The 12,090-nt window shown below is 40.3% G+C and overlaps 1 protein-coding gene across 1 annotated transcript in view; it reads left to right on the top strand.

Moving 5' to 3' along the window:
• Positions 1-11,802, top strand: part of TBC1D32 (TBC1 domain family member 32) — a 166,602-nt gene extending 154,800 nt beyond the window's left edge. The window contains exon 34 of the mRNA XM_019537971.1: positions 9,019-11,802. Within this exon, the coding sequence (XP_019393516.1) occupies positions 9,019-9,138 (120 nt within the window). The 3' untranslated portion in view covers positions 9,139-11,802. The remainder of the gene's footprint in view (positions 1-9,018) is intronic.
• The last annotated feature ends 288 nt before the right edge of the window (positions 11,803-12,090 follow it).

Raw genomic sequence — 12,090 nt, 5'->3', positions numbered from 1 at the left:
CCCGAGGTCCCTTCCAGCCCTAATGTCTATGAAATCTTTGAAGTATTCCACGCTGAGGAATTCTCACGTTAAGTAAATAGTATTATATACTCCAAAGTGATTCTGCTTCACTTGCTGTTTCCATGATTGGTTTCCCTTCATGGAATATGAGTCTTGTTAGTGAAGGGTTTGTGATTTTCTTATCTTGAAGCATCAAACATACACCTATGGAGAAATAGAAGTTTCATTTGAGTGTAAAAATTCACTACTAGTGCACGGTCCTGCTCTTCTGACCTCTTTTCCCTGTTCCTTATTTCTCACAGAAGTGTTTATCAAGCTTAGCAGTGATGGTAGTAACATTATGCATTAAGATGCTGCATCAATTAGTGCCTAGCAAGAAGCATTTTGTTAAATGCTTTGAAAAAGAATGACAGATGATGAAGGTAGGAGGGCAGAAAAGGAGAAGTCAAGACATGGGAGAAAAAAGGCCTTGTTACATGTTAATTTTGGGCAGCTCCTGGAGCTCCTAACTCCTAAATTTTCCACATGTTAACACCTTTAAGTGGCTCAAAATTATGCCACTCCCTGGCAGGATTATTTCTGATCAGCACAACCCAGCTCTTTTTCCATTAAGGTGTGGCTACTCCCCACAGCTGTGCTGCCCAAATTGAAGTCCTCCAGTAGCCCAGGATGCACAGCTTTTTTATTTCCCTCAGCCTCCAGGCCCTCCAGTCCAAGAATGGCAGCCTAGGCCATCTTTCCCCACCAGCACTGAGCCTGTTTGAATGAGCAGGTGCTGCTGCACCCTGTGCTATCCCCCCATTTCCCCCACCAAGACCTGGGGAGCACAGGAGAACATGGCCAGCTTCATAGAGCCCCCAGACCTGGCCAGCCTCTGGCAAACCCCAAGCTCCAGCCCCACAGCTCCAGCAGTGCCTTGCTCCATGCACCTGATCTACCTACAGCACAGTGAGAGCTGCCGGTGGCTGCCAGAGGCAGTGAGGAGGCAACCTGCTGCTGGGGAAGCTGCTGCTCTAGGGTAGGAAGGCCGTGGGTGGATATGGGCTGTGGATGCAGGGCTTTGTTGCTGCCCATGTGGGTATAGGAGCCAGCTACAGCCAGACTCCACTCCCAGCTGCAGAGTGAAGCTAACTTACACCAGCCAAAGCCATCACCGTAGCCCCCAGCCCTGGGCCCATTGCTGCCACCACTTCTGCCACCACCAATGGCTTCCCAAGGCTGCTGCTTGGGCCTCCCTCTGCCCCAGGGCTCAAAGTGTTTGTCCATTCATCTCGTGCACTGCTGGGCTGCCCCCTCCAGGGCCAGGGGCACCAGGGAGGAGTGGAGGGTGGGGAGTAGGATGGATGCAGGGTAGAGGTGAGGGAGGGAGGTGGGAAATGGGAAGGAAAGCAGCTGAGCCCACCTCAGCCTGAAGTTGCCCAGGTGTTAGGAACAGCCTGGGGGGATGCATGTGGCTGGGAGATGCACCCAGGTGTGTGTGATAGCAAGCCTGGAGTATATGGGTGCCGAGAGATGGGTGGGCAATGATCTCCCTGTACAGCCCCCCTACCAAATCAAATCCCACAGCTTTGCTGTCAAGGGACCCCAGCTCCTTCCTCCTTCCCTTCCCCACAGTCTGGAAGGGACTTTCCTGCTCACCAGGCCTCTGGTGGCAAGTCACAGTTGTGCAGGTGGGAAACAATCAGAGAAGGTTTCTAGATGCTAGGTGTGACTTCCAAACTCTAAGCCAGCACTAAGCTGATCAACACGTTTGCAGCTCAAAGTACGACAAGGCTCAAAGATAGTGCCTCTAGTTAGTTGCATATTAGAAGAAAGTGGCTGGGGCTATAGAGTGAGACAAGAAAATAAGAGTGTTTGCCTTTTAAAAATTGCCTGTCACATTTTGTCTCCATTTTGTTGTCTCTGATTTTACAGATTGTTGAAATGAAGTCTGTAATAAGTAAATGTTTCGACAGTTTTAGGAGTTAGGGCTACTGTCTCCTGGAACTGATTGGAAAAGTTACCTGTAGCTTCTTTTTATGTGCATATTTTAAAGGAAACTTTATTTATTTTACATTTGAATGGTAAAGGAAGACAGTAGAGTTAGATTATGGTAGTTAAAAGTGAGATGAATTATTTATAGCTGACAAAATATCATCCTTTCATGTGGGAAATGTAATTGGTAGGAGTGAAAAAAAAGGAAATGTACACCCATTGAGCAGTATGGCAGATCTATGGCAGAGGAACTGCATTTACATATGATGCAAATGACACCTGTTAATAAGAATGACAAGAAATGTAGCACTGTACCAATGATAACATGCATATTCAGGTTTTTTACAGTGAACATGTATGCAAGAACCTTTACAGTTCTTCTTATGTGATTTTTTTCAGTACAGTAAGAGGGGGAAGTTACAAGTTAAAATTCAACTTTGAACATGTGTGTTTCAAGAAAACTATGAGTTGATTACATCTATTTTAGGTATTAAACCTATATAAACTCCATGAAGCATCTGTATTTGAGAAAATAATATGACAGAATAGATCATATTTTCTTTTATATGCAAAGTAGGAACTATCAAGCATGTTGTTTACTTACGCTGTTGTCTTCTGTCTACAGTAGCCATTCAACACGTTGTAAGTATTGAAACTAACACATTAATTAAAATGTATCCATTTAAAATTATCATGCCAAATCTTTTGTCTTTATGATAGTGTGGGTAGCAGCAGACTAATGCTAAGCTTCCTCCACAGAAAATTTATAATAAGTATTTTGACAGCAGTGCCATCAAACAGTTCTTAAAACATAGTGGTCAAACAACAGGTTGAACATTAAATGGTGTTTTAAACGTATTTAAGCAGGGTGCTGGAGCTGAATAATATTGCCATTTAATGATACTAATGTAAATGCAAAGACAGAAGTGTAATGTCTTCAGAACCAGATGAGACTGAGAGAGAGATTTTCTTTAAGAATGACTCAGAACAATAACATGAAAAAAACAAGTAGTTAATGGAAAGAAGAGGAGGATTCAAATATTCTTATTTCCTATATCGAACACAGTACTGCAAAATAGTTGCAGTTCTAATAATTAAACATTTTCAATTTGTAAACACAGCAATTTAAAATATGCTAAAGAAAATAATGCTAATTTTATTGAAACATGACAGTACAACCATTAGAAACATAAATGCAAACCATTGCCAGATATAAAGGTACCCATCTTGGACCCTGGTTGTGGAACCTAAGCCTTCTAAAACCAAAGAATTGTTATTGTTTGTTTTTAAATAATTGCTGATTATCCACTAGCATGTAACTGGGTAAAAAGGCCATTTTTTTGGATGCAACTATAAGTCAAGAACAATCCTGTTCAGCATTTTTATTAATAACTACAGAATAGACTAGATGGGAAGTTATAAAATTTACAGATGATACTAACTTGGGGGGTATTTCCAGTACAGAGAAGGACTAGATTAATATACAGGAGGATTTAGACAATTTTGTGATGGGAAGCACTACAATCGCTTAATAGTATGATATACAAATCTATGGATATAGGGATCAATAGCAAGGACTTTGGCTGTCAGATGGGGGTTCATCAACTGGAGACAGCCAAGGAAAGGAGAACCTGGATGTATTGGCCAATCATAGAATGACCATGAGCTGCCAGTATGACACAGCTGTGAAAAATGTTAATGCAATTCTAAAATAAATTGGGGTAGACTCAGTAGAGACAAGGAGGTGCCAATACCACTATACAAGGCATTGATAAGACCTCATTTAGAATACTCACAGCTCAAAAAAGTTAATTTGTATTTAAAACGGGGACAAAGAAGGGCTACTCAGATCAGGGATTGACAACCTATGGTTTGTGGGCAGATCCAGCCCTTGGAGCCTTTCAGTCTGGACTGCAGAGCCAAGACTTGGCCGGCATTCAGCAGTGCGGGGCTGTGTTGCATCCTTGTTGACTGCCTGAGGCTCCAGTGGAGGGGGAGCTCTGCTTATGTTGCACTGCAGTTGGATGGCACAGGCGCTGATGAAAAGGGGCTTTTGCTAAGTGGAGGGAAAAGTGGCAGCAACAACTGGCTTCTAATGCCTACCCTTCTCTGACCCGAGTTGAGCTGAGTCATTCTACTATCCCCCAATGAAAAATTACTGACCCCTCACTAAAATGGTTAATGGAATTGGAGACCTTTGGAAAGAAAATTAAGGATTTTTGGCTTGCTTAATCTAACAAAATGGAGATTGAGAAGGGATGTAGTTACTTTTTACAGATATATTTGAGGAATAAACATTGGAGAGGAAGAGCTTTTAGCCTACAATACTATTAGGACAAAACCAAGTGGCTGCAACCTGCTTATGAACTTACTGGAAACTGGAAATTAAATGATAACTCACTGTAAGAGGAGTTAAGTTAAAGCATCATCCTTTTGAAGTTTGGGAATACTTTTCCAAGCAAAGCAGTGTCGGCAAAGAACCTGAATCACCTGATAAGCTTGAACTTGTTAAGTTTATGGAAGGGACAGTATGATAAGTTAGGGAGTTTTTGATTCAACAATCAAAATACATAATATGTGGAATCAAATATTTGCAAACCCCATATTGTAAAGTGGCAAGCCTTTTGCAGTGGGGTAGGTATCAGTCAATCTGGTGATTCAGGTTTTCTGTTAGTCATGTGTAAAAGCCAAAACTTTTCCTCTGCTCATGAATGCTACTGGCTTATAGGAAAGGAGGCTTTGAAGCACTAGAACAAGGTAAGACTGGTGGGGATTGACTGGGATGCACAAGTTAATAGAAAACTCATTGGTTCCTGGCTAGGGGTCTAGTTCTTCCACTCAGAAATATCAGTTGACCAGTTTGGGATCAAGAAAGATGTTTTTCTCTATATTAGATTGGCAGACATTGTGGGGTTGTTTTTCTTTTCCCTGCAGAATAGGGCATGATCCTCTTCCTAGCAACCTCAGAGCATATATTAACCAATAAAGTCTCTGCTATTTGAATGACTCAACTTTGGCAGTGCCCTTGTATCACCCGCTTTTATCTATGGCAAGTTATAGAGCATTCAGGTTTTGTGCCTCATATTTGAATGCAGGTGTCAGAAGTGGTGATTTTCAAGAATCCTGGAGTAAATTGTTGGCTGCACATGGGGGTCTGGACTAAATGACTCCAGAGGCTGTTTGCAGTCATGTATTCTGACCTGCTGCATATATGTTCAGGGCACCATATCTGGCATGCCTGATTCTTGCTTATGCTGCTCATAAGCAAATGTGCTTAAGTTACTTGGTAGTCTGTTTAATGTAGTTGTCTGCATTATATCTGCCAGAAGGCATCATTCTAAAGCAGTTAAAACAGAAAGGAGAAGGTACACATCAGTTTAGCTAGGAGAGATCCAGCAAAATGCCCAAGCTTCAAGTGCTGTGGTTCCTTTGAAAATGAAGTGTTCATTCAAATACCTAGAGAAAGAGCTTCATTCAAATATCTAGAGAAAGAGCTTTTTCTTTGAGAGTGGTTAGCCCAGAGTTGTCAGTCTGAAGTTCTGACATGAATCATAGAATCAAAGAAAAAAACTGGCTTCCATTAACCTGGTATGAGCCCCAATATGTACAGCAGTATTTTGGAATGATAAGTAAGATGTAGGTTCTTCACCCATAGAAATTTCACTTCAAGTCGCTCTGAAATAGAGGTCTTCAGGAAATGCACCATATCTAGGAACACATCTTTTTCAAGACTGTGGTTGTATATGTGGCTCAGCACTATGAAATGCTTCAGAGCAAGGAGTTTCAGTACATTTGACATCATGAATTATGAGGGACTCATAATCAGTCTCATGCTGCTCGATTTGGAGTGCCAGCCTATGTTTGGCATGGGAGGAACTTGTGCACCTGAGGTTTTTTGAAAGTATTGTTTACCATTGGACAACGTCACTGAAGTTAAAGTATATTGCTCTGTGATTGGCTGGCTGTGCTGACTGATGTTAGGGTAGAAAAGGCCATATCCTTGCTTCCTTTCAGGTATCTTGCAGCTTCAGGGCTCAAGGATTGAACAGGACTTCCTTAAGTGTAATTGCCCAAGGTGGAATCAGGGTGAGGGAAAGCTCCTTCTACCTTTTCTACATCCATACACCCAGACAAAGTTCAAGAGTACCATATTTACTTGAATTTAAGAAAACTAATAATTAGATGCTATACAGGCATGTCTACACAAGAAATTAATGCACAGCAATTAACTCCAGAGGGAGTTTATTGCTCTGGAATTTATTAATCTTCAGTGCACCATTTGAACATGTGCCCGGGAGCACAGCACGTTGAGTCGGGTCGGAGCAGCCCTGGATAGCAGGAGGCCTGGGGGTTCAGCCTGCCAGACGGGCAGCCAACCCAAGCTCAGTGTGTTGTGGAGAGGCTGGCTGGAGCACAAGAATGCTTTAACATGGGGCTACCTGGTAGGCAGCTCATGCACTGACGCACCCTCATGCCCCAGCCAGCTGAGGCAAAATCTGTACATGCAGTACTGAGGAGTAAAAAAACTCCACAGTAAGATAGTATTTGTATTTACAAGTACTATCCTGCTGTGGAATTAATTAATCTACTCTGGCCTAATAGGGGCACACATGTAGATATGCACTGTTTATTGCCCAGCTAATTAGATGTGCCCTACTTGTAACATTTGTACAATTTGTTGTAATTTTCCATGTATAGAATGTAATTATTGGAGGGTCATCTTTAATTCATCCCTCCTACTGCTACAGGGGGTCAGGTGGTACAGGGAAGACATGCAGCTTGCAGCCAATTCTGCCTGCCATCTCTGCCCCCTGTCTGCCCTGCCTCCCCTCCTCTCTTGTCCCCTCCCCTCCCTTCCCCCAAGCCTCTGCTCCCCACTTCCCCCCTGCCTCTGCTCCATATTGGCAGGTTCTATCACCGTTCTAGCCTGGGGCACAAAGCACATCCCCAGACCAGCCCCATAGCAAGTATTTAGGCTGCACACCATTGTTATGACCAGGCTGGAGCTGTGTTCTTTGCCTCAGGTTTCAGCATGCATGGAGCCTGCCAGCACAGAGCAAAGGTAAGTGGGGAGGAAGAGAGGTAGGAAGGGAAGCAGAGACTGCATGGGCAGAGATGGGAATAAGAAGCTGAAGGAGAGTGATATAAGTGAGGAGGATGCAGAGGTGGCAGTAGCAGGTGAGCGTGCAGCAGTTGCAGCTACGGCCTCAACTTGGGTTGGGGCCAGAGCCTAAGCCACAACAGCTACTTGCTCCCTCCTCTCCATTCCCCTCCCTCCTCTCCTGGCCTCCCCCCCCCCCAGTTTTTGTACTTTATTCTAAGATGAGGAGCTTTCCCCCCATTGGTTAGGTAGTCATCTTAGAATGGAATCAGTATGGTACTTTAGTTCATTACACCTGCAAATCAACATAGGCCATTTCTGTTTTTTCAGATTATTATAATGTGTATAATAGGGAAAGGAAAAAGAAAAGAATTGTTACAGGAATGGAACCTCTTTTGATCATGAACAGTCTCCTCTTGCCAACATGTTGATCATTTGGGTTCGTATGTAGATATAGCAGCACACTATTGGAAACTGCTTAGGCCATAAAGTACATCACAGTATAGGTTGAGAAGCAGTTTACCAATTAGTAAGTATTAAGCCATATATTTCTTAAAGAATTTAAGATGAGCTTCTGCTTAACGGAATGCAAAGGACTTTTACTATCCAAGCACCATTTTATTTCAGAAGTCAAGTATTGCTACAAGGCAGGGACCTATTTTCCTCTTCTGTCTTATTGTGAGTACTTGTAATTTGGCTGCTTTTTCTCCCTTTCGTGAAATATGTTGTAGGTCTTCAACCAGTTTTGAAGCCAGACTAAGCAGTAACCAGAATAGTTCATGACACACAAAACTATATAATTTCTGTTAAGTATGCCCTACAAAGCATACACATTGAATGAGACAGATTCCAATTTCTAAGCAAGCCCAGAAAGAACTCTTCTGCCTCTGTGCTCTTGTCCCTTCCTTCCTTCCTTCAAGGCAATGTAGTACATCTACTCCCACTTACAGAAAGACAACATATAGGGCAAAGCTGTACCACTGGGTTTGTACTCCTCAAGAGGCCAATAAAAGAACTCTCAAATAGTGATGTGCACATTTTCAGTTGCTATGCAGATGCTCTGTATAGTGCTCAAGAGAACATTAGTTAGAAGAGATGCCTAGTTAATGCACCAGCATGTATACCATGTGCCCAAGAGCAATGTCTGGCTCCCATAAGCTTGTTATAGCATATGCTGCCATTAGCAGTAACGCTACTCAGCAGATGGTGGGCACACAAGTTGTTCCTGCTCAAAGAAGCAGCAAAATACAGCATAGAGTTTTACCTTTTCTGCCTTGTAGAATCCTGCTGTAAGCTGGGTTCCTTCTGCAGAAGATGCACCTGCCAGCATCCCCCTCCCCACAATTTCCCTGTCAGTCACACGGAAAGATTGGGTCCATTTACCTTTTTCTCTGGAAGATAAAGTTTTCTCCTGTTAAAGTGGGACTTAAATAAAAGAATATGAGTTTTGTTGAATGCTCATTGTTTATAACGATGAAGCAGAAGCATCCAATATTGTTGTTTTTAACATTATGCACAATTAGCTTTGGAAATACTAGCTATTCTTCTGCCTATACTGAAAACTTAATCAGATATAATAGGTACATTAACATACTTAGGATTCTCAAGGCTAATTTAAAAACCTTTAGGAAAACATTGTAGGTATCTGTCTTTAGTTATTTGATGCTTATTTTTGTATTCCTTGATATCTTTAGGTTGTAATCTGTCTTAAAGAGTCCAGCAATGAGTTTACTCTGAATAAACTGTTTATTAGCAAAAGTGTAATTTACAAGACCTGGCTGAAACTGGTGCACTGATTTTTCACTTCTAAAACTAATATCTAGTTTAGAAAATTAACACAGGGAGGAAAACGAGAAGGAACAGCCTTTCAAAGCTCAGAATTTGATAAATTGGAATTGTGCATCTTTTCTTGTCTAATAATATTCTTTTGTATATTTGTGCAGGAAGAACCACTCCATGGATTTCGAGTGGCTGATTACTTAGAGTACATGGAAAGTTTGGAGCCAATCTACAGGCCGGTTCTCCTGGGAGAGATGAGAAACATTAAAGTACACAGCACATAAATCAAGTGAACAAGTGTTTTATTCTCAAGTTTTAGTTATAAAACAATCAGCTTCTCTTTAAAACATATCAGTCTACATAAAAATTCATGCTTTGTAAATGTGCATACTGTAAAATCAATAATGAGGTTTTTCAGAATATAGGTTTTGTTTACAAATGGACATCCTCCAGATAAGATGGCCTAAAAATAACATATTTTTCCAGCCATGCTATATATATTCAGCCTTGTTTTCATTTTACAGAAGATTGCTTCAGTCTGCCCTCACATTATTTAGGAGCCTTAATTGTGTTGTCTGGAAACTGTTCTCAAATATTTGATTTTGGTCACCTCCTATTTGTACCATCCTACTTTTAAAACTTTTAAATTCTGAACAGGTCTGGCACTAAACAGTGGAACTGAGAGTAATCACTTGAGTGGCTTGTATTTATGTGAATGAGCAAAGGCAGTGCAGCTTTCCGATATGCAGCTGATCTGACCTTGCAGTTCAAATGGAAAGGAGAAAAAGGTATGTGCAGTGCAGGTCAATGCCCCGTATCACTTGCAGAATAAAGGACTGATACTCTTATCAAGCCATATTGATTTTTAAAATCCCTCTAAAGCAGAAATGTATATTTTATAATTTTACATGTAATGTATGGTCTCAGAATGCCTAAATGAACAAACAGCTACTATGTTATATATTGATCAGGACAGTCGTTTTATTAACTAGCTTGGTTCTTATGTATTACCATTCTATAAAATATATCGCCAGTAAAAAGATAGTTTTGAGGTAAAAAGTTGAATCAATGCTGAATACCTCTTTACCTGAACTGGAGTCAGCTGCAGGAAGTCTACCAAAGGGGCTGTATTTGACACTAAGTTTTGAAATTATTGATACATATATGGTTGTATACATCAGTTGATTACAAAATACTGAAATGTGCATTTCAGTGCATATGAGCCTTGTTTTCCAACAAAAAAGTTTAAAAAATGAACACATCCAAATCATTTGGTTATATAGCCAATGAATGCCAAAATATATTTTGAAAACAAATATTTATAGATATTTTCTGACTCTGATTCTGTTCATTGATAACCTCAAACAGTTAACAGACCTAGAAACTGTGGTTTAGAGGACTAATTTTATTACTGTATTCCCTATGGTGCTGCTATAACACTATATAAATCTATAAAGAAAATTCAGCAAGTACACTTGGTACACTGTACGCTACCCTAACTGCTATGATCTTAACAAAGGCCCCCTAAAGGGGGCTCAGAAGGCACACAGTCTACTTTCAAAATGCATTTTCCAAATTTGTTTCCCAATAAATATAAGTTTGTTTCAGTTTCTCTCTGTTATATTGGTGAATTAGTGCATTTGGTGCAAAGAATCTTGTTATACTTTTATTACTTTTTTAAAAATTTGCAGCACAATAATTGAAAAAAAACAGGAAAAAAGACAATAGTTTTAAATTACTTTTTGCCTTTCTTGATTGGAATCCAAGGAAAGATGAAGCAGATAAATATTTATACTTTGGAACACTGAATCCAACCTGTGCTCTGTGACCAAGTTTTATCTCATCATTAAAAGTCATTTGACTACATACACAATTACTTGGTTGATAACAATGTTAAACTATGCTAATTCTTGCTAGTCTGTATGATCTTAATTTTGTATCGTATTATATATACTCCAGATCTTTTGACTCAAAAACAGATGTGATTGGGTTTTTTTGTTTTCCTTGATTTTTAAAATTGAAGTACCTTGTGCTTTAAATAACCTCATAAATATCACTGAAGCTGTATGAGCGATCATATACAAATCGTCCATTATGAGCTGCTACCAATTTAAAATATCTCAACCTTGAAGACCAAAGATTACTTGACAAGGGTAATTTTGCATGGAATTGTAAAGCAAGGAAATAGTCTGTCCCAGTTGCTCACATCCAGGATGCTGCCAGCCACTCCAAATATCAGACAAAAAAGAACATCGCTCAGCTCTTCCACGGTTTTGGGGAATTCATATAGACTCTCTAGCAACAGTCCATGTTCCAGTCTTCTGGAAACTGATTACATACATGTCTGTGCAGCAAAATGAAGGTGTGATTGTATTTTGGGTAGGGGTTCACATGCTATCTTTAATGTAGCTAACCTAGATAACTATTGCAGTGAAAACCTAGACACAGCAGAGAGACGCTTTCAAGGGGTTAGCAACCAGAGTACATGCTCTCCAAGAACTTGATTTGTGTATTCTGCTCAAGTCTGTGTTGCTGCAATTTAGCTACTATTCTTACCCATGATATCTAGGTTATAAATAGAATGGATACCACTAGCCAAGCTATAATCAACCCATTAGTTTGCAGCACAGACCCACTCCATGTAGGTTATATCCATAGTTTGCCTGAGGTTAGTGTCTCCTGTTTCTGTTCCTCCTCCTCCTCCTCTTCACTGAAAAGGACTGAATTTAGTTAAGTTTTAGCGCAATGTGGTACGAGAGAAATGGCTCTAAATCTGTGCTTTTACTAGTATACATATCTGCACTGCACACCAATTAGTATTCACCAATTTTTAATAAACAGTGATATCTAAAGAATAATTTTTGTTTGTACTTAAAACAAGACGTGATTCCAATTAGTAAATGTTGACTTGTCAAAGACCAAGAAATGAATAAATGTTTATAAAAGATAAACACTGAGTAGATTTCTTTTTACTTTATACATTTGCAGGCAGACACAAATAATAAACTGACACTTTAATATTAAATTTAGAAATGTAAACTCCAGATTCGGTATTTTACATTTTGTTCCAGTTTTCCTTCCTCCACCAAACTACTGCTTAAATTGTAGGTAGTAATATACTTTCCTTCTTAAACTTACTAGCCCCACAAAATTGTTCGCACCTTTCGCAGAGCAAAGGAGGAAGGCAAGTGTGATCTCAGCCACAGTCATTTAGGTATACATTGCAACTCTGAGCA

The sequence above is a fragment of the Crocodylus porosus genome, unplaced genomic scaffold, assembly GCF_001723895.1.
Source record: "Crocodylus porosus isolate Cpor-Errol unplaced genomic scaffold, CroPor_comp1, whole genome shotgun sequence".
Taxonomy (NCBI): Eukaryota; Metazoa; Chordata; order Crocodylia; family Crocodylidae; genus Crocodylus; species Crocodylus porosus.
Note: the sequence above shows the minus strand (reverse complement) of the source record. Positions and strands in the feature narration are given on the sequence as shown.